The following is a 27440-nucleotide window of genomic DNA, read 5'->3' on the forward strand; positions in this document are numbered from 1 at the left end:
ATTCAACATGCAATTAAACGATATGAATGTCAACTCACAATAGAGCTACAGACCTCTGTCATTGCAATGAATCATAATAAATGTCCTTTGTTGTGGAAGAAAATACACGTTTGATTTAAAAAAACGATTGGTTTATTAATATTGTTTGTACATAGCAAACACTGTAAGAGCAGCAGAGGACCAGAAGTTGTGGTGTGTGTCAGTGTGTGTGTCTGTGGATGTTTCGTGTTCAGCAGCAGGGAGGGAGAGCAGGCCCCGTTTCTCCTCTCAGTCGGCTACGCTCCAGTCACATGAACATCTCTTCACCGGCGACCGGCGGACTTGAACATCGCTCCGACTTGACGTTTACTCCTCAGCAAAGGCAAAGAAAAACACATAAAAAAATCCTTCCTAGTGCCCGCGCTTGCCAAAATGACAAGAGATAAATTAATTTGAATATTTGGATGGTGTTCATTTCATAACCAGCGTCTCCTTCTATTCAGTGAGGCTCACCACACCTTTTTCAGCCTCCACGGCGACTGAAATAAGAGCCCTCCCTCCTCTACTCAACTGCCCCTTGGGTAAACAGTTTAAAAGTGCCATAGGTTTTGTTCCCCCCTCCCGCCCCCTCCCATCTGTTAAAAAAAAAAAGTATTCCTCAATGCCTTTTCAGAGGTCTCTTCACCAGTGAGAAACAACACATGTGGCAATAGTTACTTTAACTTTACAATATTGTTTATACAAGAATTAAAGCCACTCCTATTCTTACAGTATGTACAGTCCCACCCCCTCGACCCAGTCCATGGGTACATAAAGACGCAACAACCCTATAATCCATAGGTCCAGTTGTCCTCTGAAATGATATTGTATTAGTTCCTCAGTTTAACTCCATGTGCCTTCAGCCGTAACCTCCTCTTCTCCGCGTCCACAGTTCTGTTTTCTTTTCGTCAGCATGTACAGTAGTGCTTTCATTTGTAAACTTAAAAGCCGCAGAGGAGGGTCCGTTCACTCTTCGTCCGTACAAACCTGAAACAGACATGAGAAAGCAGCTGTAAAGGAAACTAAGGGGTTACCGTTTCACTCATCTGTTTAAGAAATACGTTTTAGAATTAAAATGTTTGAACACATGAAATATACAGCTCCGGAAAAACTTAAGAGAGCACTCCAAATGTTTCTTAAATCAGCATCTCTCTCTTCATGTCATGGCCGGCCCAATCCAGATCTGAACCATTGAATACCTCCTGAATGTGATCAAGAGGAAGATGGATGGTCAAAAGCCACCGAACAAAGCCGAGCTGCTTGAATTTTTCCACATAACATCACCCAACAGCAATGCAAAAGTCTTCCAAGACACATGAAGGCTGTAATTAAAAACCAGGTTATTCCACCAAATATTGATCCCTGAACGCTTCCTCAGTCAAAAAAGTGAGTATTCTGTTGATTAAAAAAACATGTTTTCTTTACAACATCTTTTTTGCATCTTAATTCGTCGTCATTTCCTGCAAATAAAAGACCTCAATGATTTCTTTGGAAGTTGGGAGACATGCTGTAAACAATAAAACAGAAGTTCACTTAACAGAAACACAAACCTATAAATAGAAGAACCAGTGATCTCTTAATATTTTCCGGAGCTGTATTTCATGAAAAGGTTTTCAATTTCCCTCCACAAAGAAAGATTTCACAGGATTTGGACGAAGTGGACTGAATGCATTAAACCTCTAAGTTTAGACTTTGACTTTGTAGAAAGAAAAAGAGAATATAGTGTACATTTTTATTATATTATGCAAAGAGTTTTATTCATATCTAATCTAATGTATTAGTTTGTTGCATCTAAAAAGATTTTTCCTTTTGTCTATTTGTATTTTGCTCCTCTGCCTTCAGCTTCTTGTAGCGTGTAAAGCATCACATGCTCATTTGTGAATAATTCAACTGAATGTAGAGAGTAAGAAATCCTTTGGATGAGGAAAGCTGTAAAATGAGTGTTGGAATTGTGATACGATGTAAAAATAATACTTTTCCTGAATAAAAAGGATAACTAAAAACTTACACTCAAATATTTACAATCAATATTTGAAAATGTTCAGTCACGCCATGACAGCTGACACTTTTCAGATGTTTGCTGATAAAGAAAACCAGACTGCTTTACGGTCAAATAAAGGCTATAGCAGTGTCTCACCTTAACAAACGGGTGGTCTAGCAGCATGCTAGCTGTCCAGCGACGTTTGGGTTCGCTCTCCAGGCAGTGACCGAGGAAGTCCTTCCCCTCTGTGCTCAGCTTCTCCGGGATGGGGGGTTTATGTCCCATGCCCACTTTGTACATGATCTGGAAGTTGTGCTCATACTCGTGCCAGGGCCTCTGCAGGTTGAGATAAAGGGAAGACATTTAAATTCCTTACTTCTGTGAACATGCTTGATGTGGTGAACTATCTAAGTGATAGAAAAAAGGGGGAATTAGTTTAAAACCCAAAGAATGCAGACAAACAGTTACTTGCTACTTTGTCTTTGTGATGTTGCAACACCTGAATATTCCCTCTGTGGATCAATAAAGGATTATCTTATCTTATCTTGTCTTATCTTATCTTATCTTACATTTCGCTTTGACAACTCTGTAACTTTGCAATGTTTGAACTTTCAGACGAACAATATTGACTCTCCTAAATACCCACTATAATTGAACTAGTCTGGAGGTAGCAGGTTTGCAAAAGCAAAATATACTTATTAGCCATTTGCTTCCAAAACATGGAGACTTTGCAATAAGTTCTTTTCAAATACTCCCTGTTTTAGCACAACTGGAAACTCTACGTGCTCTAAATGTTAAATTAAATGCCTTATGAGGCAATTTAAAACCTTCTTAGGATCTATGACGACACAAACGATGACGTCACAAAGCGAAATGTGTAACAGAAGGTGTTATCCATCATATCTTACCTTTCCGGTCACCATCTCGATGAGAACGCAGCCCAAACTCCAGATGTCCGCTGCTCGTCCGTGACCTTCACCCTTTGCTCTGGTGATGACTTCAGGAGCCATGTATGCTGATTAAGACAGAACATAAACAGTTCAAACACTTCAGTTATAAGCAATGACAATATTATTAATATAATACAATGTTACATGGATGCTGGTTGGATACACACAAAATAAAAATCTTGATTGATATATCTTGAACTCCAGTAACAGAAAGAAGATAATATAACGACATACAGTACATATGGTATCAAAATGTGCATTGGATTGTCTTTAATCCAGGGAAACAAATAACATATCAGGCCACAGTGACCCCTGGTGGCAGCTGAAACCAATACACTACATAAAATGCGTTACCTGCAGTCCCCAGTGTGCTGTTCACCTCCCCTGGCATGGTGTGAGTGTTGTTTCTTAACTTGACCGAACAGCCAAAGTCGCCCAGCTTGATCAGGCCCGATGATGTCAAAAAGATGTTGGCTCCTGATATAAAAACAAAGACAGAATTAACAGATGGTAAAAGGATGCTGCACTTCTGCAAAAATACATACAGAGCATGTGACACTGACCTTTGATGTCACGGTGGACAATGCCGTGTTCATGCAGGACATTGATGGCTGTAGTGATCTGTTTGCTGTAGAGCCTGATGACGTGCTCCTGCAGCCCCAGTCTGGACACCTCCTCCAGAGTGCCTTCATCGCAGTACTCCATGAAGATGTACATCTCCTCCTACAGGGTGGACGCGTGGACATTTAAACCAAACTGCTTCAGTATGCACCATGTGATGCTTTAACTTCCACAAAAGTAGGCTTCTTACCCGATGGAGCTCGACTCCAAAGTATCGCACCAGGTTTGGGTGTTTAATGCCTTCAAATATCTTCAGCTCGTCTGCAGTCTCCTTGATTGTTTTGTGATCATTCGGCTGGAATCGGATCTGGTTTAAAACAAAAAATAAACTTGTGACCACTCCCTGCATGCTTAAGTAGTATGTTAAAAACTCTTGACTGATCTTGCAGGACTGCATACCTCTTTCATAGCCATTAGTTCTCCAGTGTCAACATTGATGCAGGTGTACACCTTCCCATACTGGCCCTCACCTGTTATTGCACACACAAACATGACATCACTGCTTGTTTTATAACCCACATCATAACAAAAGCAGTCAGAAAGGTAACCGTACCTATCTTGTTGCCCCTCTGCCACTTGAAGGTCACCTTCCTGAGTCCGACATGCATAACATTGTCGTAGGACTTGGGCGTGTGACACACTTGGCCGATGATGTTGCGCTGCTTCATCACACCGTAACGTTTGTCCTCAAACTTGCGGATGGAGCGGCGGACGGCCTCCATGGGGCTTTGCCGTGCTGCTGTGTCTGAAACGAGAGGCAAGAAAATTATTTCATGAAAAAAATATAAAATTCAAAATATTCCCCACTTTCCACCTGCCACCTGATAAGAGGTACAGCTTTGTCAGCAGGGGGCACCAAAATCAACACAAACCAAACGTTTGTTTCAAAGTCGAGCTGAAACGGCATTTTGAGAGTATCTATCTTCCGTATCGTGACGTGTTTCCGAGTGAAACAGGACGTGCAGGCGGGACATATCATTAGAGGGATTTGATTTGATCGTTGAGAAGTGGGCGTAGACAGACGTTCTCCACAGCGCAGTAGCTAGCTAACTGACCGAGCGTTCTTGGTGCTCTGCGGCTAAATGTTGCAGATTGATTGGTTGAAATTGTTTGGTGCTAACTTACGTTAGCATGAGTGAAATTTAGTTTTACCGGAAGAAAAAATGATCAGATTTTAATATAAGAATACGAAGAAATGGATTTTCTGTACTTTTTTTGGCCTATATTGTGAAATAGATGCACAATATTACCGGAGATGTGATCTAAAAGGATTAAAATGACATTTTTCATCTCACCTCAACTTTAAGAATAGTAAATACTAGATACCAGTGACTGTGCTTACAGTTCTAGAGCATTCTATCTTTGTTTCAGGAGTGGCTGACAGAAAATTTAGTGGCCAGTAGAAATGTTTAGTTACCTGCCAAAGTAGGAGGTGAGGAGAATAATCAAGATAATCAAAAATCAAGCCCTGGTTTAAGACAATCCAACACGCCTCATCACTCCACAATCTCACCTTTAGACTGGCTGATAAAGGTGCGGAGCTCCCAGCTTCGGCGTGCAGCACTGTTAGGGTCTCCTTTGGGATAGGAGGGTTCTAGAGAAAGAAGAATATTCAGTCAAACAGGCAGACTAATATGCACTATGTGGATCAAAGCATACAGTCCACTGAATGCACCCACCTTCTCTCTCTTCTGTGGGGCTGGAGTGGCGGCTCAGAGATTTGAAATTCAACTCTGCTGCAACCGTAGACAGACGGTCGTTTTCGTGGAAACTGGAACCCCTGCAAGGACATGAAAGAGACTGATGCAACACTGCGCTTTAATCAAAAACTACTTATTCAGATGGCTTGTTTCAGTCTGCTGATTTTATCTGCTAATGGACAAATTAAAAATCAAGAGGGCAATCCCTTCTGCCAAGACTGCACTTAATTTTTATGCTCTCAAAATGACTGAGTATGCTCCTGATACACTTCATGCACTAAGTGGTTCCTTTACGTTTAATTTAATGTGGAAAACATTAAACAGTACAGTGCACAGCTTCTTCAAAGCACCTACATGATAAGGGGCCCTTTTGACTTCATCTTTATCTTGAGATGCTTTTTGGGTAAATGTTCCCAGACTTGTGCTTAAAATGAAAACTACATGAACACTAATCAAGTCTATGCTGCAAAGTCAGAATCCGGTTTTCAGGATACTATTAAAGCGTATGTTAAAAAAAAGCATCTGCCCTTTGAAGAGAAGCAAAGATTGAACTGATTCCCAGTAAGCCTTTTGAAAGCCATTAAAAGTTCAGCATGCATCAGAGTCATTACGTAGCTCATACACACTTGAAGGTTTGATCTCTCGAGTGCATGTAGTGACTTCAAAAGTGCACACAAAAAAGCCAAAATTCTAACAGCGGTGAATCACCAGCATCAAAGCAAGACTGATGTTAATGGCACTAAGAAGCGGAGCATCATAACCCACTCTTTCATGAGGTAGACTGTTTTTTTCACACCATGCACAACAATCACAGTCTCTTCCCTTGACCAGAAGCAAGAATTGTAAAAGGCCATTTTCCTGATTTGGTGACATTTTGCAGAGCTTGTTAAGGCTACATTAACACTTCTGTTCACTGGATCCATTCGGAGGCTTTTCTCGAATCCAATTACAGAGTCTTTTGTTGCCTGCATCAATGTCATACTTCTTATGATATAGATGCATCTTCTTGAATCTGGGTAAAATGATCATGCTGTAAATGCAGCATCAATGCACGAACAATGTAATTTTCTAAGTAAAATTACATTTTGGTAGAATGTGGAGGGAAATGCCTCATAAGGTAAGAGAACAAGATGGTTCTGAACGGACCTACATGTACAACAAACTTCAGTATATTATTTACTACATTTAAATATACCCATGTACCGCCAAATGCTCTTTACAGCGTCAAAGGGCTAAAAGCGGGAAATCAACAATCTGCCAATGAACCTTAAAGTAATAATCTCGAAGATTTTCATTTAAATAAATGTCTGTTAAGTCACTATCTGTCGCTGGATGAGGTAACACAATGGTGATTGAGCCTATGGCCCACTGATGAAAGCCTTTGCATTTGCAGTATTATAGACTGAATCTCGCGGAAAAAAATCACAAGCGGCGCCCAGTTCGTGACACGTTTTCAATCAGCCAGCAGAGGGTAGGCGGAGCTCTCTGCAAGTGTTGCGAGTAAACAGTAATCTACTATGGCTGAACAAACAAAGAAAAGATGGATGACTACAGATACAACTTCAAAAATAAGTGAAAATCCAAAGAAAAAGAAACAAACTCGACGCTCAGATGAAGCAAACAGTCTGAAAAGGAAAGCGACCGTCAGCCAGGAAAATCAAGAGTTACAACCGGAGCCAACCGTGGACGTCACACATGCAGCACTGTCTGGATATCTGGGAAGTGTGCTCCTGCAATAACCAGTTTGTTGCCATGGGTGCCGCCAAAGAGAACTGAACTGAGATCTTCGAGATTATCACTTTAAGAATCAAAGCTAAAAAAACTAATATTGAAACAAAAGGAAATTATTGGCTAAATGAAATCCAAATGAATCTAAAACAGTCTGAAAATGATAGATTTCAAATCAAACATGAAGCATTTCCTCCTTCAGTTTCCAGCTTGTTTTTGTTTTTGTGTTTTGACAGCACTCTCTACCAGGTGACTTCTTGGGGGCAAAGCTACCTGACGTCATTGGGGCTGCTGCTGGGTGCTTTGGTGTGGCTGTGTTGTTCCCCCGGGCCCTGAGGGACGGGGCGAGGGCCGTTGGGGAAAAGCTGGTTCCGGAGGTCGCAGGGGAGACTTCGGGAGCTGTGTGGTTAGAAAAAAATGAACTGAAGAGCTCTGCCATGGGAGGCGGGCGGCTTACATGGGATGTGAATAGAGATGTTTAAGGGGGTGGCTGGTTGAGGGACAGATGCAACACTCATTCACTCACAAATTTAGAATAAAATACAATTGAATCACCGACATACTCGCAGCATACACACACACACACACACAGAGGCTCACGTCACACAAGCTTAGAAACTACAGAGCAAGAAACATGAAAGTAGGCATGAAAGGAGCTACAAAGAGCCATGCAGGAAAGAGTCACACGGGCTCATTACTCACTCACCTGAAACCTTCAGCATTAGGGATGAACAGATTAGGGTTTGGTGGGTCACTGTGACAGCGAGGGACCTTTACAGGACGAGGACTATTTCTGGGAGCTGGAATGAAAAGAAAAATCCCACTGGCTGATTTAGTCATCCACAAAAGGAACACTTGTTTATAGACTGAGAGAAGTCTACAATTTCTACTCTAGAGGGCGCAAAGGGAAACATATAGTTCTGTGCTCCACTGTTACAGCACCGTGTTGCATTCATGTCCAGTTTGCACTTAAGAGCCTTCCTATTTAATGATCACTTTTTTCTTACAGACTATTTTGTGTTGCAATAAATTACATTAAACATTAAGGCACACTGGACTACATACTGTACGTTTACATTGCACTGTTTTTAATTTTAAACTGTTAAATATCTGCACCATCATCTTGCGCAAACCTGCACATCTGTAGCGCTCTTGGTGTACATATTTTGTATTATATTGCTTTTTAATATCTTATTTTTATTGTCTATTTTTTATCTTATTCTGTTTAGGTTCTCCGGCAGTAGGAGTGCTATTGTTAAATAGCTTTGTACTTATTTTTATTCTACTTCTCTGTGTATTGTTCTGCACCTAAACACCAAGTCAGATTCCTTGTGTGTGTAAACCAATGACTGGTGTAAACCTACTTGGCAATAAACTTGATTCTGATTCTTATTACATGCAAAGGGCTGTCACACTCTGCAGTTGGTCTTGGTTATCTTCTTTGTTTCTGTCTCTTTATGTAATCAGGAAATGTTTGCTGAGCAAATAAGCTCTTTTCCAGCAACACCCTGTTTCACAGTCAGAGTAGTACACTTTCACACTCGCCCAGGGTAAACACAGTTTAAAGCATGGGGTGGGTTTAAACTAGTTGTCGTAGCCAGTTAAGTTATTCCACAGGGACTAACTTACATAATTCAGTGCCATTGTGTACGCTTTGTGTCCCCATGACAACCAGAATAAACATGTGCAATTTTTATTTATTTTTTGAAAGATTCATTTTTGGCTATTTTGCCTTTATTATATAGGACAGCTGAAGAGAGACAGGAAATACAGGGAGGAGAGAGTGGGGAATGACTTGCAGAAAAGGGCCAAGGGCGGGAGTCGAACCTGCGGCCGCTGCGTAAATGACTGTAGCCTCTGAATCTGGGGCGCCTGCTCTTTCTACTGAGCTAAACCAGCACGCCTAACATTTGCAAATTTATGTTAAGAGAGACATACATCCTGCACTCCAGATAAATTAGACAACAAACAGAGAAGTATCTTACCAATATAAAGGCCGGTGACTGGGCTATGAGGTTTTCCAATCACATGTCCGATACATTCATTCATCAAAGCTTGTAAATTCTGCAGAAAGAGACGCAAGTTCACAGTCAGGGTAATGTCTACTTTATATTCATAGCATGATTGGATTGTGTGCAATTTGTGGGAAATGGCAAAGAGAAGAAAACGGGCAAGTTTACCAGGAAGTCCTCTTCTGGTAATGCTGATATGAAGGCAGGTTCGATGGCCTGGAGGAAATCAAAACCCTGAGTCGCCCACCTGAGGGTGAAACATGGCAGTCGATCAGTGTGTGCTGAAAGTTTCTGCCTCTATCTACTGGTTGGATTATTTAATAAAAAAGGATTACTATTGAAGGGAGATCAGCCATTAAAGGTTAAATGACACTTCAGGTCATTCAGGTAATCTAAATGAGATGGTAAAGAGCTGCTTCTATTTTTCATCAGACAAATGTACTGGGCACTTTTAACAGTTGTGATTAATTAAAGAAGAAGAAGATATACTTTAATCCCAGAGTGATTCACTCTGTTATTATTAGAAACATGCAACATAAAGCACAAACAGGACTCTATGGACATGGAGAAATGTCAGAGTGATGGGGCTCAAAGACACGTCGACAGTGCCCAGGAAATGACACAGCACCTTTTCAGCTACCAGCCCCAATTTCTATGCTTGGTCCGTACCTGGACATGAGCCAGTCACCCTCCGGTGCCCAAGCCAAGTCCGTACAGACTGACCTACTGTCCACCCCCATTGATTAACGCATTGATTTCATCATCTTCATCCTTTGGGACATGTTCTAAGTAGCTTCTTCTGTTCTCTTTTCAAACAACACAGGTATAAATTATTTGACTTTGACATCTGACTCATGCTCACTGCTATTTCTGTTTGCATATTTGTCATAATATTTTTTTAAGGTGTCAAAACCACTGTTGCACTTGTAATCCATGACATAACCTAAAGGCTTCACTCTATCATCAGAGTACCACGTTGCCATGGTAGCTTGTTATGGCTCAAAGCAAGAGCTCTTGACACGGAGGGCTAAAATAATGTAGTTCAGTGCTGTGGCTCTGACACAGAAGATAAATATATCCTATTATCTAAAAATAGTAATATGAAATAACACATTTATCACATTGACAAAACCTTCATAACTACTATGAATTTGAATAAGGACTCAATGCATCCATGAGCAAGACACTCGAAGTCTGAGCACACGGGCTGCCAGATGCTGCGCCCAACCCAAAAAATAGACTTAAGTGGATTATTTAAGAAGTATGCTCAATTTAAGGTGACTTACCTGGGCTTGGTGCCCCTGCCGCTCTCACATTTGGTCAGGACGTAAGTCATCCATTTGCGGGCAAAAGCTATGTAGCGTTCCCCGATCCTCTGCCTGAACTCCCCTGACATTAGGCGCACCACCTCCTTGTGGTACTGTAAATAAGAAAAGGCAGCAAACGGGAAAATGTTGGGGATTACTGACTCAAAATATAAAAAATTCTGTTCTTTGGTAGGAGCATTTTGAGCTGTTATCCCAAATGTAAAAGAGTAGAAGAAGTGTGTAGCATCTAAAGCATGTGCTTCTTTAAACAAATATGCTGTGTTACAGTTACCTCAAAGGCAAAATTGTAGCCCTGTATCATTGCTTCCCTGTAGTATTGATGCAAAGTGGCTGACTCTGACTCCTCCACCTCTGCCTCAAACTCTGTGGTGAACATGTACTCCACGCGGTCAATGGCAGTGCCGATCTTTATGCATAGCTGTAGTGCCTCATCCTGTGGCAGGAGGGAGAAAGAGAGTGAAGAGTTTCATTATGACTTTTGACTAAAAAGCAGGTACCATCCATGTGAGAAAAAACGTGGTTTTGTGGCTGTGAACGTTACAGATATGAAAGTTAAATCTGGTCTTAGAGTGGCGCAGTGTAATGTTATCAGAGCGGATATTCAGGGTAACTGACAGTTGCAGAGTAAAACCAAGATGAATGTAGGACACCAACATGCATCTGTTTTTACAACAACACAAGATAAACACTTGTTTTAACAGAATACAAATCATAGAGAGGTTATGTAAGTACCTTGAGCTCCTCCAGAGCACTGGCAATAAGAGGCTGACTCGATGTTTGCTCCCGGCTAAGAGTGAGAACGTCCTCCATGGACTGCTGGAAGGTCTTTCGCTGGGTCACCAGATGAGCTGAGTGCATCACTATCAATAGCATGTTCTCCACCTGAAAGCACAGTAGACGTTAAGGCTTGTAGACTCCAAACACACACGAGGACAGACATAAAACCGACACGTACCTTCATGGCCCTTAAAGTGTCAACAGTTTCCATCTGGGGGACCAATTTGAGCAGCTCTCCTTCCCACTGAGCCCAGTCAGAATCAGTAGTGGAGTCCCCAAATCCGTGTTTACTGATGAGCAGGTAGGCCTCATCCTCTGCAATCTCATCAGGCTCTTTGGAACAGTCTTTGCCTGCAGCAGCATTGAGAAGCTGCAGGATGAGAGACCGCTGATCCATCAAACCACAGGGGACAAAAACCTGCAGCTCCTCCAAGCCTGGAATCTGAACCTGGACATAAAAGGAGGTTAAACAGGTAAATAAATAATCCAAGAACGGGAAAGATCCAAAACGGCAAAGCAAACCCACCTTGACATGATTTCTCTTCTTCAGTGCCTCCAGGAGACAAGTCACCCCGTTGGTGATACTGAAATCTGCAGCAACTTCTAAATCCTGCAGAGAGGGGTACATTAAAAAAAGTGTGTCAGAACACACAGTCCCAGTTTGGCGTTCAGAGAAAACGGTCACAGATATAATCTGCAAAGTCAGTTCTGTTGTGGCTTTCTGTTTCAAGGGAGTGAGGATTCTTCACTGCAGCCTCTCACCTTGCGAAGCATTTTGGCAAAGCCCAGAGCCTTGGACGCTCGCTCCCTGGCTTCGTGGAACAGCTCTTTTAGGGATCGGCTGGTCTCGATAACCGACCGCCTTGAGGAATAAAAGAGTTCAAAGTTAAAAACACCTCCCCTGGGTAAGAAATATTCTAACACAGACAGAAAGTAATATGAAGTACCCGTCTTACCTGATCTCATCTGAGGCAGTGCTGTCATCTGCACTTTCCCAGAATTCATTACCACTCTTTTGCAGGCCGGCTTCAAGGAACTCTCCAGTGGATTTAAGCAGCATCCCAGCAATATCACTGCAGCGAGAATGAATGCAGTCCTTAGTGTCATATGAATTATAGTTCTGCTTGCTGTAGTCATCCCTCCTGCTAAAACAGGCCACTAAGAGATCCCTTCATATTGCAAGTAAATGACCTAAATAATTCTCTTTTATTTTGAAGGTACCTTACTCAAGGCTTTGTATATATTTCCTTTGAGTTACATTAAAAACATTGCTGAGAAGATTATTACCAGTAAGTTGAACGGCATGCGTGTCCTTCACGGTAGTAAATGATAAAGGCACAAGGTATGTTATTATTTCTTTTAATACGCAGTTTAATAAGGATGCCATTTATAAGCTCTCTTTTTAGTTTTCTTAAAGGGCCACTTTGCCAATTTTCAACCTCAGTCCTATCATGCTATTATGGGGAGCTAATGCCATTATGGTAGACAAAAACATGCAGTTTCACTCTGTGCCTTTGGAGGATGCTATCTGCTTCTCCAATGGGCCCTGGAAAACCTCAGGGAGCCAGGGAGCTCGCTAAACTACACTTCCTCAATCTAGGACGCCCGCCTCCGATGTCATGTCTCGTTCAAAATCATCAGGTTTGAAATGTAGACTGCAGACCTGAAGATTTTTTAGAAGATCCACAGGTATATTCTCGTCGTATTTCGGATTCTGTCCCGCTCTGAGCCATTGCCTGCAGCGAAACGGTAGTATTTCACTCCAGCGTCTCTCGCTGTGCCGTTCCTTTCAGAGGGAGGGGCGCAATGCACGCTGGGTGTTGTAGGAATGTAGAATGGGCGAAACCACAAGCTGTTTGTACAACTTTCTCCACAGCTATGGCGCCAATTTCAAATATTATTGCTTCTATCGATTACAGAGAACACCAGCTTTGACTGACAGAGGCTTTTTCCAGGGGCGAACTGCTCCTCTAAGTTTAATGTTCAATGCATGTTAGCAAAGATGCTGCATTAGCTGTGTGCACGGCAACTCAGCATGTCTAAAAATTAGAATTTATTAACTCTTGGTTTAATGGAGAAAGACTGGAAATGACTGTTTTTATGTTATATTTAAGGTAGATGGGACAAAATGTGCTTTAAATAGAAAGTTAAAAAAATGTATCTCATGTTTATTTAGGTTAAAAACTGACATTATTTCACATTTTATTTAATTAAGTTTACATGCAGCCCTTTGAGTTTGTCTTTTGTAAAAAGAAAATTGTGAATTCACGCCTTAATAAAGAGTGAAATTCGTGATAATAGAAATAGTAAGTTAATTTTCATTGTAAGGTTTAAAATACATAATGTTAAGGTATATTATAAGTAAACATTTAAAGGGTTAGAGGGACACATTTGTGAGTCATAAAAGGAGGTTAATATTTTATTTGCTTTTCTTTAGCTCTTACAGTGTGTTCACTCTGTAAACGGACAAAGGAGCTACTTTTAATAAAACACTGTGAACCATCAGTGAAACAGTCACCATCATTCAGCCGGGACCGCTATATTGCATCTTTAGTGTAAGTGATGGGGACAAAACCCACAGTCCTCGTTCTCTCTACACATATATTTTAAAGTCTGTGAATCTATCCTGTGACTACAATTAAAAAGCTAATTAAAAAAAACAGTTGGTTTGTTGGTTTGGTTTGAAGGTCAGTGACTAACCAGAAAAGCTTCCCAGACTGGGCCTCTCCTCCGCGGATGTAAGGAGTGATGACCTTGGTGAAGTTCCACTCCTCCTCCAACAGGTTCTTTAAGCTGTGAGAGGCCTGAGGCAGCTGCTGCAACATCTGGATCCAACTGTGCATGTAATCAAAGTAGACCTACCAGAGCAGATGTAAGACAACAACAGTATCTATTATGCATCACATACATTTCAATAATGCATTAATTCACAAGTCTTTCCCTACAAGGATCATGCACTCAAATTAAATCTGGCTATTCAAACTCAACTTACCACCAGCATCTTGTGAAGGTCCTCTTCAAAATCATCAATATTGGCATTTGTCTGCAAGCCCTGAGCATCAGTCACCACGCCACGCAGCATGAACTGATAATACTGCTTCATCAGGAGACCACCTTTAAGAACCTCCTTACACTCGCGCACCAACTGCAGAGCACAAACAACGCGTGTAAAACACAACAGATTAGATTTTCTACCTTAACAGACAAAGTGGAAATAGGTGCTTTAGTTCCAGAGTGTTTCTGCAGCTGCTTGCCTGTTTGATACTGAGCAGTGAAGGCTCTCCGGCAGGCCTCTGTTCAAGTCGCAGTTTAAGGCATTCGTGAATCACGTTGAGAAGGACCCTGCACAGCACGAGGAAAGCTGGCTGGAAGGATGGGAGGTCCATGTCCAGCATATCCTCCCAGGAAACCATGTCCGCTCCGAGCTCTGGATGAGCCGGACCGCTGCAGGATAGATGGCGGGACAGCTCTGGCAGGTAATCACTGTAGAGCATGGGGTCTGGGAAGTCTGCAAACTGCATGTGGAAGATAAGCTAATCAGTGCTATTATATCACAAAGTCAATGTTGTTTTCTCCTCTTATTTTGCTTTTAAAAAAGGTCTCTCTTGATGTTGAATCAAAGCTGCCAAAATCTAAAACAGGCATCTGCAAACATTCTGTGAAAATGCATCACTTTTCGATTGCACAACATGACTGTTCACTACCAAAAAACTGGTACAACTTGTGTCTCCTCCTCGTTACTTGCACCACAGCTTCTGGACAAGTGTTCCCATTCCCATTCAGTGTCTGAACCTCTCTGAAGGGCTCCATCAAAAAGGTCAATGCTCACCTTTTCTGTCACCTAAAAAAGCTAATTACACAAAACTCCAAACAACTTAGTCCTCTTCTCTGTTCTATTGTTTTTTATATCTTTTACCAGCTTTCTCAATGTGTCAACACATCCTGTTGCTCATAGCCTCGGCTCACACGTCTTGTAACTTTCATTGTCTTATCAAATTACATTTGCAATGCAAACATTACACGAATGTAGCTGACTGCTTTTACTCCACTTTTTTTAAAGTAATTCCAGAGTGCAAACATGACTGCTGTACTGATATGTGTTGTCAGATATGTTAAATACATGGTTAAAACATTTTATCAATAAAAGATGATGAAAAAAGCCCACACAAAGATTACATCTTTAAAATGATGTTTTGTCTGACCAACAGTCTTAAAGCAAAGATTGTTTCCTTATCAAAATTGTCCTCAATAACTTTTCTCTCCCCAAATAACTGATTAATCAGTCGTATACGTATTTCAGCGATATTCAGCAGGCTGCATTTTGATGTGTATTTAGTCCTTATTGCGTGTGTGTCAACACAAGTACTACTACATTGTTTTATCTCCACACGACATAATAATAGTATCATTACATTTAGCATCAGGGCTTTGCTCTAATAACACTAATAAGCTCATTTTAGATTTTATTTTAAGATCATTTGGGATAAATTACTGAATAATCTTAATCATGCATGTAGGTACGGAAATGAGGCTCACCTCCAGTGCAGGCGTGTTGCGGAGCAGCGCTGCTCTGGACCTCTGTAGAGAGCGGTCCATCAGTTTGTGCAGTCTGAGGATCAGTTTACGCAGTCCCATCTGTTTCAGAGCTTTATCCACAAACGGCCTGTAGATGGATGTCGGGCAGAACACTCCCCCTCCTGCACCTGTTTCTGCAATTACTGCAGATGCAGTTGGGAGAAACTCATCTTCTGACAACAAGCGGGCAAATTTAGGAGTCAGAGAGGGAGACAACTCTCCGTCTGCTATGTGTTCCAATCCCCCCTCCTCCTCCTCAACATCCCTGTCCTCTCCATCGCTTTCAGCCGTAAAAGTGGCTGTAGAGTCATTCTCCTCATCTTCCTCATTCTCCTCTTCTTCATTTCCACGGGAGCAGCGAGGTGAAGGGATCTCAAAGATAGGCCACCCGATACGGGAAAGATCATGGAGGCCTAGCACAGTGGCCATAACACGCAGCTTCTGATTGAGGTCCTGGGTGATATTGAGCCAAAGACAGAGCGCCTGCAACCTGCCCTGGAAGTCCCGTGCTGCATATTTATCATAGTCCTTCTGCAGGGCCTGCAAAGAGGGGTACAAAGCTTCCACAGACTCCAGTAGCTCCATTACACGCTTGACCTGCTCAAATGCCAGCCGCTGGCGCTGAAGGTGCTCCCTGCAGTCAGCGCCAGAGCCCAGAGGCTCAGCCGCATTCATCGCTGATGAGGGGAAAGCGCTAAAGCCCCAGGGATCTACTCCACAGTGGTTGGTCTCCGCTACAGCAGGCTCCCTCTCCTCTCCACAGACTAGATCTGGGACACTCTGATAATCCCCTTCGAATATTTGGGACCCTAGACACTGGGCCCCTCGCAGGCTGGCATAGTTGACCTTAAAGTGCAGCACCTCGTTGATGATGTCAGGGATGGCCTGGCGGGCAGTGAAAAGAAAAAGGTCCTGGTCGCCAGTGGAGCGTCGTGCATGCCAAGCTTGCAGCTCCAACCAAATGACCTCATTGTTGTGACCCATGAAGGCCATGTTCTCCAGGCCTCGCTGCTCCTTCTCCTTCCTCTTGGAGGACATAGACGTGAGCTTGAGCAGCAGCCGCAGAGTTTCAAAGAACTTGAGCCGGTCAGCAGGACAGTCTGTCCTGGAAGTCTGTCGGTGAGTCCGGACCAGAAAGGGCATAGACACAGGCTGTTTGCCACTGCTGCAGCCCAAGCTCAGGTAGTGCTTTCTGGGATCCATGTTGAGGGCACCAAAAGGGCTGGACTTTGAGAGTGGATCCAGCATGAAGGAGCCTTCAAAGGTCTTCTTATGGTCTCTCTCTGTGGAGCGCAGTGTGGCCCTTTGCTTCTTGCCCTGCTTGTAGCTGTGCTCCTCAGGGGTCTCTGCTGGCCGGGGACTCTCTCTCAGCACAGAAGGGCTAACGTCCGCTGAAAACCCCCCACAGAAAACACACCGGCCTAGTCAGTAAAATGCAAGTCAAAGAAGGTATATTTTCTTTAAAGGATTTCTGTTTTAGTTGAATAGATTTGTTACCTTTGTTGGGAGACCGGCCTGCACTCCTTCCCTGGCTGTTCCTTTGATGTTTGCCGGACATGCGTTTCATCTGACGGTGGGTGAAAGGAGGCGATGTGCCGTACAGAGCTTCCTCTTCCTCACTGGGAGAATCCCAGGGTTCATCCACCACAGAGTTCTGTTGGGATGCATCGTCACCTGGCTTGGCCTGCCTGTTAACATTCAATGACAATTGTTAGCCAACAAAAACAGAACAATCTATCAGAATGGGCCAGATCAGTGTATCTCAAAAGGGAGTAGTAGTTAACCCTAGTGGAACTGTGCAGAAGTGCAGGGAAACATTTCAATTTGCAGGGGTTACATTATTGAGCAAAGTTTGAGAAGCAATATTTCCATCTGTTACAATGAGCAATGTAACCTGGAAGTTAACTTAACAGTAAGCAAAGCAATGCTCTGGCATTATGAAACTATTTCAGTCAAACCACCACGACACCAAAGAAATGTGTGCACAAGGTCAAACAGTGCTGGGTTGTTTATACCCATAACAGAGTGTGCAGCAAATCTCCTCTAATGCCACAGCAAACGAGTTGCTAAACTGCAACTAGACTGTATGTCTGCAGCTACCAACAGCCGACTGGCGAGTCCCTTGGAGCCTGACTGGCTGCCTCCCGAATGTACAGCAGCGACGCTCTGTGCACGACCACAGCCCTCCAGACACAGGATAATAAGCTGTGGGTCTCTACTGGCACCCTCTCTCGGTCTAGGTAAACATAATGGCTCAACCAGAGAGGGAGAAATAGTAACCCTCATTAACTCTGTCTGCTCAGTCATCAACCAAACTGCACGTCAAGATTTGATGAAGCACTTTGACTCACTCACCCACACTGTATAGAGGTTGTTGGACCTTATGCCAACACGGTGGAAAACACACAAAACAGCGTGAAAAGTCATGTGACTTTAGCAACTTGAGCAACAATAAAAATGTTAACATTACACTAAATAGCAAAACTGTTCTGCATATAGTTCTGCAGAAAGCAAACACTCTAATCGCTTGAAACACCTCCCTCTGTGAAAAAATGAAAAGAAAAGAAAACTGGAGAGTGCAAGCAGCACGCCTTTTCAGATTACAATGTCAAAGCTTTATTCCCTAATGCCTTTCTGAGGGTTTTTTAATAGGATTAGAGTGAAAGGTTGGAAGGTCTGACCCCGCCAAGAAAAACAAAAAGAGGAAGAAGAGGAGGGGCATGAAACGGGCGGTCCGTATGCTGGTCGCCATGTGTCCCCCAATCAATCATCTCACTGAAAGGCATTCCCCAACACGCGCCCGTTAGCTTATTCGTAGACAGGAGTTGAAAGGGGCGCACACACACACTCGCTGGGGGAGCGCGTGTGAGTGTTAAGGGGGGGTGGATAATCAGGAAATCACTTGCTTAAGCTTTTCAAGGAACCACACAGAGTAAGAGTCCAGACTTCTATTGCCCATCTGCCCCACTGCAGAATCTGTCTCTATACACACACGCACACAGTCCCCTGGGAGCAGCTGTGGAACTACATGCAAGGCAGACAGACACCTGCTGCAAATCCTGCAAATCCTGCAACTTTAAATGCAACAGAACTCCAGATGCATAAGAGACTTTATGCACAAAAAATGCTGCAAGAATAACGTCCAAAGCACGGCCATCTTAACTAGGACAGTCTTGAAACTACAGAATTACTCGTCCATGAAAGAACACTGGAGCCTTTATGAGTATTCTATGGGAAATTGTGAAGGCACTTGTTCTGCAGGAGCAGGACACGACAGTGATCTTTTCAGTATGCAAGTACAAGAAGGCACAGAGAGCAATCCTGCATGTAACAATAAGGCATTAAGCACGACAACAACAGACAGATCGCGGTGCATTTCCCATGCAAATATCGAAACAGGTATGAGGACACCGCATGAGGAAAGCAGAGCCTCCCAATGCGTCAGTCACAAGTAAGATCAGATTCTTTTCACATTTGTAAACATTCCAAAACGTGTGCGAGGTGCAAGGTGTCTGAGGACAGAAATAGTACATGCATGTGAGAGGGAACGAGACCAAGTTTTAAAAAAAGATACTTCTCTACGCAGAAAAGCATGACCTCATCACTAAGGAATGACAGCGGAACCAATGACGCCATCACTGCCGGTTGTTTGTTTGGTTGCCATGAGACTCTTCAAGCCCAGATTGTGCTGCTGCAGTAAAGACTGCGCAAATTCCTCTTCTGAATTCTTTGCCTTTTTCCTCAACCTACGTGCAGGCCCCACAGAGGAAGATGGCCTGCATGCCCTGCAGTTAACCATAGCCGCACTATGGTCCTCAAGCTGTCCCTGCCTGGCTGCCACTAGTGAATTATCACTGCAGATGGTGTCTGGCTGGTCTCAATGGCTCATCTGATGGCTCATTGGGCCTCCAATAAAGGCCAGTGGAATGCTAGAGCCCCTAGGCAGAAACACAGAGTGCATAATAAACAGCACAAAATCGAGAGTCTTTTCTATGTAGTGACTGAAGCAGTGATACCAAGGGCTGCCAGAGTCAGGGGGGCCTGACCTTTGACCCCAACCATCCACACTATTGTACCAGGAAGGGGCACTCTATTGTATAGTTGTGACACGTGGCCCGTGAGGCCCACAGCTGAATAGCACACAGCTGGTTGGTGAGCACACTTGCTCACAATGCCCAAACTAAAGGGGATTTTTTTAGAGAGAGGAAAAGGAGGAGAAGGGTTTTGTAAGAGCACACTCTCCCCCAATTAGGTCATGCTGGCATAACTGATGCTCGGTAGGCTAAATCCAGGTTTTGATTGCCCCCCTACTGTAAAAAAGGATGTGTCTGCTGGCTGCTAATTTCAGCCCAGAGCTAGAAGGTGAGGCAATAAAAATACGGAATCTATTTGTGCACAAACACAATGTAGGTGCAGCTCACGCATCCAAAAGTATGCATCTCTGACGTGCTGTGAATCCCTTGTGAACAGGCCGAGCTGATGCAGCGATCAGAATTTGCACCACAGCCTGACAGAATTCAGAAACAATGAACAGAACATACTTGACCCCACCCTTCTCTGGAACAGTGTGACATTGCCAGGGTGGACCTCCCAACCTCTCTTATATGCAACTATGCAAAGCATACTGTCCTGCACAGCAGAGGAGTTTGCTTACACACGACATAAAGAGAGAAACAACAATATAGAGAAAGAGTCCAATTTTTTAAAATCAGTCTGTCTAAAACACTGCTGTGCTTACAGCCTCGCATTATACAATACTTGAACATCCTCAGTCGAAGAAAAAACAGGCCTTACTGTACCAGTGGAAGCTCTTAAATGGAAGCTCTTAAACCACAACGATTCACATGATCTGAATGCATCTAATTGTAAACACTGCTTGCAGACTGTGCAGCTGCAGCATGAGGTAAATGGTGTAATAACATGTTTTTCACCTTATGTGACTTGCATCATAAACACAGTGCAGGCAGAGCAGTCTGCTCCACCTCAGAAATTCAATCTGGAATAGTAGTCATAACCAACACTTGTCCGTTTTGACTCGCATTTCAATTATTTTGCAATTGTGCATATCATTGATGTAATGAACCTGCAGAACTGGACAATCTTCCCAATTCCTCTCAATCATTCATTAACTTACACAATCTTACTCCTGCAGCGTGTTGGAAACATCAATTGCAATAGTTTAACTGTGACAAAGATGCTATTGTTTGAAAGGAAGTGACAGATGAGAGCGACAGAATGTGCAAGCAGCACTGCTTTCTCTAAAGCAGGTGTGGGCAGAGACAGGATGCAGATAGGAAATGCTGCAGGATGGTCCATCTGTATTCCACAGCCTGTGCTCCTGGCAAATGCAGGCATTAATGAGTTCTACCCATGAGCGTCTCTGGGGCTCCAGGCTGCTATCCTCTGCGCTCACTACACCACATCCTGAAATCTCTGGAATGCTTGTGAGCCGCAATGTCTTCAGACTGACTTAAAGGACGAGGCATTATTGACAAAGGACCTCTGTACTTGCAGCGATAGTGACGGGCCTCAATTGCAGAGCAAGCACATAACTCATCTTTCTCACAGCAGTACTGAGTCTAAACTAGCCCCAAAGTAAGTGTTTAAGTTTGTCGGGGTGAATAGGAGGATCTGTTTGTTATTTTGATATGAGTCTTAACATGATTTTTGTTGATTGCTACACATAATGCCTTTTATTACTTTTAACAGTATTCCAAACATGTTGGTGTTCAGTGACTTTTTCTATACAAGGTTGTGAATATATCGTTACAACCCTAACAGACCATATACAAACATGGTACGAGTGCAAAACAACATTTAACTTTTTATGTGATTATAGCTCACCTTGAGCGACAATGAAGACGTGAACATCTACTAAATAATCCAAACTCTGACTGCAAATTGCAGATAATAGAAGGCCATAGCAGAATATGTTGTATCTAGTTCTGCAGAAGGGAAACACTACACTCACATGAAAGTTGAAACTTGTTATTTTAGCATGCTGTAAGGTCTGTCATTTAACTTAAGTTTATTTTTAATTGCAGAGATATAGGCTACAGCCTGAATAAAACACTATGCTCCTTCGGCCATGTAACCTCTGTTGATGTCAGTTTCTGCCTCTTACTGAAAATAGGCCTAAATAAGTTTTGGTAAACATTGCAAAATATATATATATGTATATATATATAGCATATTTTGTGCTCTCTGGAGCATGCTTAACCTTTCACCCCAAATTTGCATGCAGACTGAAAATCAAAACGAAGCTGAAAACAAAAAAAAATCACGATATGCAATCATGTCTATAACACTGACATGCTTCCAGAAATAGCCTGGTAATTGTCTCAGTATGTTTCTTTGTGCAACAACACCGGACAGCAGTCACAGTAACAGGAATAGTATTGCACAATCACCAGAGCTGTTTGTGTGTCCACCTCGAACTTGGTGGCCTCAAGGGTGCAGGGGAATAACAACTGGCTGGCACTCAATCATTACCGACAAAGAAACAAGCTATTTGCTCAAAACAAGGATTATCGCCGATGACAACGCTGATCCAGTGTGATACATGGCCTCAGAGTCACTTGCTCTGCAGGCACACATAACTACATGTAAGGAGGAGAAAGGGAGGAGATGTTGAAGACAAAACAGCAGATTCCTGAGGGTCTGTCTGTCAGCGGTCAGGGGCAAACACTGAGGAATTCTGATTAGGAGATGCACACATATGAGGACAAATAATTTATGAGTGTCTGTGTGTGCGCATTCTCCTGGGAGACCTTGAACACATACAGCATGATGAAACATCCTACATTAAATTTAGAAGAAAAAGCTTAGTGTTTTTGTCAGGAAGGGACTTTGATATTGGCTCACTGAAAGTCTAGAGTAAACCCACTCCATAGTATTTTTGCAAGTAGACTAAATCCAGTATTAAAGTGTCTTTGACTACTTATGGAAGATATCGTTTATCTTAAAAGTAGAGGAAAATGTTTATTCCTTAGGCCTGAAAGACACGTTGACATTAGATTACTGGGAAACTACATAGTAAAGGTACCTCATAGTATTTGTGCTCAAATACCATTTCCAAAAATATTAGGCTCAAGAGGAGATGGGTTATATTCAATTGTAAATAATTGAAATGAACCCCAACGTCATCTTTTACTTTGAAATCCGGAAGTATAACTGAGATTTTTATGGGACTTAATGTTAAAAAATATTTCTGTGAAATTTGCCCCATACTCGTGACAGTGTAATTACTGTAAACGTTTGAGCAATTGCTTAAAATAAAATGTACTTATTTACTGGAAATAAAGGTTTGACCACGGAAACGCAAATGACGGCTTGATTTAAGTAAACATTTGTTGCTGCACATACATTTGCAACGGATTGCCAACTAAGTTAAAAACGTCGACCAGGACACTGATCCTAATTTTAAAAATGCATAAAGCTCTCACAATAAACTACTCCATATCATGATTCAGCAGTGCAGTGGGAGACAACAACAACACGAGCGCCAAGTCTAACCGGAGGATTAACAATAACAGTGGAGCAACATGCTAGCTAATGCCAGCGAAGTTATGTTGAAATGCATGGTCCAGCAACCTCAAATAAACAACGACATACTTTCGAGTTTACCTTACAAGCCCACATTACCACACTACTGTAGTTATACCTCGGGTTAGCTTTGGTTAGTGAACTTGCGGGTGAACAATAAAGTGATAATCAACAGCTAACAGTGGATGTTAGCTAGCTTGTTCCCTGACATGTTGCAGTGTTAACAGCGGTTGAAAAAATGTTCGTAATGTTACCTTATCATTTGGCGAGCATTTTGCCTTTTTTCTAGCAACGGAAAATCAGATGAGAAGAAAATATATGCAGCAAAGTAAGCTTGAAAATGTTGCTCGAAAAAGTTTGCAACTCCAGTGTTGCAAATGCAGTAACTGCACGCGCACCACTATTTGACAGGAAGTGGATTTCTAAGAGATGCGCAAGCGCTCCCATAGACCCGACTGCAGTGTCACGTTCAGCTCCCTATTTGGCAAGTGCGAGGTCCTGATGGTGTAGTGTCTGTTCAACAAATTCGCATACCTGCTGGGCTTGTTGCGATCCGGAGGCTCCATAGCAAAGCAGTGGCTTCTTGATCCTAGCCGTGCATGGACTAAACCATGTCTGAAGGATATCAGACACACTTTGCACCGTCAAATCTTTGCAAGAGAGGCGGATTTGTGTCTCTTTTGAGCACTTTCTATCCGCCGGCACTGTTGACTCTCGCTTGTGCGTATGCCGTCGCCATCTTTCCAACGTTCATTGAGGAGGAGTGCCACAGTCTTGCATGACTACGGCAAGCTGGATAGGTCAATTACAGTCATAACTTTGCAGTGCTCCTGCTTTTTAGGGATGGGGATTCTGGCTCTTTTCAGTGAGCCAGATCATTTGGCTGCTCAGCTGTAAGACTCGGTTCTTTCGGCTCCCACACCACTCTTCATTTAGCCGAGTTTGTCGGTTGTCTGTGTGAACATATATAACATATAACTTTATTTGTATAGCACCTTTCATGCAAGATTCAACCCAACGTGCTTAATAAAACAGGATCAGAATCACACATTAACAAAGCAAAAACAAAGCACCCAAATCAACTTACTATTTTCAGGATACAATATTTTTACATTATTTTATAATGTCAAACATCAGTACGAATGTGTATTGATTGTTTACATGTTGGAAGACATAACTACGCATGATTCTTCATCTTTAATACATTGGCCTATCCAGACATACTATTGATTAAAAAGAGGGATATGTCAAGAATCCTAGTTAGCTAACAAAAGTAACTACATATTTTGGTTAATAAACATTACATAACTGTATAGACACATATATTTAATTTATTTTGTTTGATATAATATGAAAGAGAACATTTCTGCTATGTTTTTATTTGCTGTCATCCTTTTTTCCATGCAATATAAATGTGTGCTCCGAAATACTTTACTTTGCCCTCTATTAATTTAATTTAAAAAAGAAAAGAAAATACGCACCCAGACAGGAGCCTGCTACCCTTGTCCACTTAAATGTGCTGGCTGTAAGAGCTGCTCGTTCAGGAAAGACACATCACTTCTGTTTTTACCCTCAGAGTACAGTCACAGTGAATCAGTAATCATATGGTCCAGTCGTGTATGATATGATGAATTGTCACACTTTATATATTTTGCTATAGGGTGCAGTGGGAATCTGCTACAAATGACTGCTGAGATTATTTCAGTTAATTATTCGTGTCCACCTAGTCTGCAGTTAATAATTTCGGGCGGGCCTTCACCATCGTGAGTACAGTATTGCTTCAAACAACACTACAGTATTGGGGCCCAATATGACATGATGTCAGGGGGGCAGAGTCATGTCGAGCAGCGCCTGTCTGCGATGATGAATGAGAGTTTGCTTACAAGAGTGCAGCCATAGTTTAGGCCTATTCAATTGCATTTTTAAGGGCCAAATATGAAAGAAGTGCCAATAGGCTTACAACTGATCTTAAAGTAGTGTAGTGAAGTAGGTTGTGATTAAAATAAACAAAATTTTGCATTTAACATCTTTTTATTCTTCTAAATACACTGCTTTTACATCCATAAATAATGGATGTGCTAGCCTGCTTAATTAAGTTCTCCCAAAATCATAAATATTGTTCTTTAAATGTACATATGGTTGCATTTAAGACATATTTCCTTCAGTTTGACTCTCCTCTTCATAATTCTTGCTGCATAAAAAGTCTGTTTCAGTAAAACTTTAATTTAGTTAAGTTAGCACTGAAATACCTATCTAATAAAAGTAGGTATTTCTGTGCTAAATGTTCAAAAGGGCCAAACTGAGATCATTAAAGGGCCAAATTCAGCCCATGTTCAACAGTTGAATAGGTTTGCAGTAGTTTAGAGCCAGTTAAACCATTGGGGAAAAAATGAGCTGCTTGGAAATTATGAATACCCCCTGTCTTATACCGTATATGAGGTATGCAGTATTTCTATGTTGTAACATCACATTAACCAAGGTTTGCTATGTAGTAATCAGATTAAATACAAATATATATTAAAGAAGGCCAACACTTGAACAGGAGCCCTCAGATGAGTTAATGGAGTAGGAGAATATGCATTTTAGGGGTTCTGGGGGCCCCTGGTGGTCTTGATTCTTCTGACAGTTGCACTCTTGGTTATCGAACTGGGTTGAAGTTATGTTACAAATATGTTTTACACATATGTCATAAATAAATCAGCGAGTTAACCTGATAATGCTTAGAGTCTGCTTAAAATACTAGGATTTAGGTTCCTTATTCTCGGGTTTGTTTAAGTTTGCGCAAGACAAGAGTCAAAACCACTTTAAATTAAATCAATACAAATACAATAACAACAGAAACATAAAACTGTATCATCAGAGACGTACGTGTATTTTCTATTTTTATAGGGGAACATGAAGTACAATAAGGTCAGAACTGTGACCTTATTTGACCTTTATTCAATTATAGACACAGCACCTTAAATTATACCAGAAATGAATTCCTGCATGACACCAATAAAGCCAATTTGTAATTTATGATCAGAGATCATTTTCTTCAAGATGGTGTGACATTATTTATATCATCACTGCTGCTGTCAGGGAGGTGCTACTGCCGCCTGAGGGCCAAAACACAGAGGAGGAGGAAGAGTTTCTCTCCTCAGGACATTCTAAACATATGTATAACTTTTCACCAGGACACCTTCCATGCATTCCTACATTCATACTGATGTCTTCACCACTTCTCGTATTGCACCGTTTTTGGTTTCATTTTTTTGGAAACTACTGGCCATATATGGTCTTTCATTTTTTTTTAAACTCCATTTCATTTTCAGTTCATTCTATTTATGTGTATATTCACTTTCCATTCAATTATTATAGCCTATTTATTGTCTAGTTTGACAATTTTTTGTTTAATAAATTATTTATTTGTTGGATCGTTTCTGGAGATAGTTAACCTAAAAATCCTTATAAGTTGTACTTTGTATAATTGTGTATGACGATCAATACTTGACACTTGAATGAGACGAATAACATAAAAGAACACCATCATACCAGAAATCCCCATATTAGTACTTCTATTATATTATTCATTTTCAAAAGTTAATATTAATAAATTACATATTTTCTTTAATCTGTAGCTTGCTAGGCCGGTTCCTCCTGAAGCCACTAACAAACCTCTCCACGCCCCAAATTGCTCTGCACTGAACCTGCGTAGTGTTATTCGTATAGGAGCGTCTCATCTTCCATCATACGATTAAGTAACAAAGTAACAGGCGTGGACACAGAGGCAATGGCCCCATGACGTGTTTTTCGATGGTTGTGAATTGAAACTGAAAGATGTAAATAGCCACACTCCACGCGCCCGACTACCTGGGAGGAGAGAAGGGGAAGTTCTTACGTCACACGGCCGTTGTCGCCTCCACATCATCTGATGCCTTCAAGTGTCGTTTAAAGCTCGGAAATACGACCACTATAGATTCAGGAGCGTTTAACCTTGTGTTTTTTGGGAATAAATATAGATCATTTTCTATATTCTATATTGATTTAAATTCTAGAGTTGCAAAAATTGTGTATTTTATATATTAAAAGTTATCAAGCTGTTTTTGTAGCCTTAGAGGGCGGAAGAGAGAAAGAGGAATAAAGCAATGTTGCGCGTGCTGCTATGAACTTAAGGACATTTTTCTTTAGAGTCGTCTTACGTCATTACTTGTTTTCTATAGAAG

At 41.9% G+C, this 27440-nt stretch overlaps 1 protein-coding gene across 3 annotated transcripts; it reads right to left on the minus strand.

The window, feature by feature from the left end:
• Positions 1-609: 609 nt before the first annotated feature.
• Positions 610-23934, minus strand: map3k4 (mitogen-activated protein kinase kinase kinase 4). 3 transcript variants are annotated; one of them, XM_069658632.1, is made up of 27 exons: positions 23770-23934; positions 17188-17378; positions 15652-17081; positions 14370-14630; positions 14108-14260; positions 13816-13973; positions 12072-12188; positions 11878-11977; positions 11642-11725; positions 11294-11563; positions 11071-11220; positions 10610-10771; positions 10297-10430; positions 9179-9257; positions 8984-9062; positions 7705-7798; positions 7272-7397; positions 5250-5350; positions 5084-5164; positions 4124-4315; positions 3970-4040; positions 3761-3877; positions 3513-3672; positions 3304-3426; positions 2908-3014; positions 2156-2335; positions 610-1005 (listed from the first exon to the last, which is right to left on the minus strand). In XM_069658632.1, exons 1-27 carry the CDS (start codon positions 23799-23801, stop codon positions 985-987), a joined length of 4773 nt encoding a protein of 1590 aa, XP_069514733.1. In that variant the 5' UTR covers positions 23802-23934; the 3' UTR covers positions 610-984. The 3 variants fall into 3 exon arrangements, with proteins under 3 accessions (XP_069514733.1, XP_069514734.1, XP_069514735.1); XM_069658633.1 differs by lacking the exon at positions 23770-23934 and adding an exon at positions 23490-23514; XM_069658634.1 differs by lacking the exon at positions 7272-7397.
• Positions 23935-27440: the final 3506 nt, after the last annotated feature.

The sequence above is a fragment of the Semicossyphus pulcher genome, unplaced genomic scaffold (genome assembly GCF_022749685.1).
Source record: "Semicossyphus pulcher isolate SPU_LCO1_2020_fin unplaced genomic scaffold, fSemPul1.0.p SCAF_12, whole genome shotgun sequence".
NCBI lineage: Eukaryota > Metazoa > Chordata > Actinopteri > Labriformes > Labridae > Semicossyphus > Semicossyphus pulcher.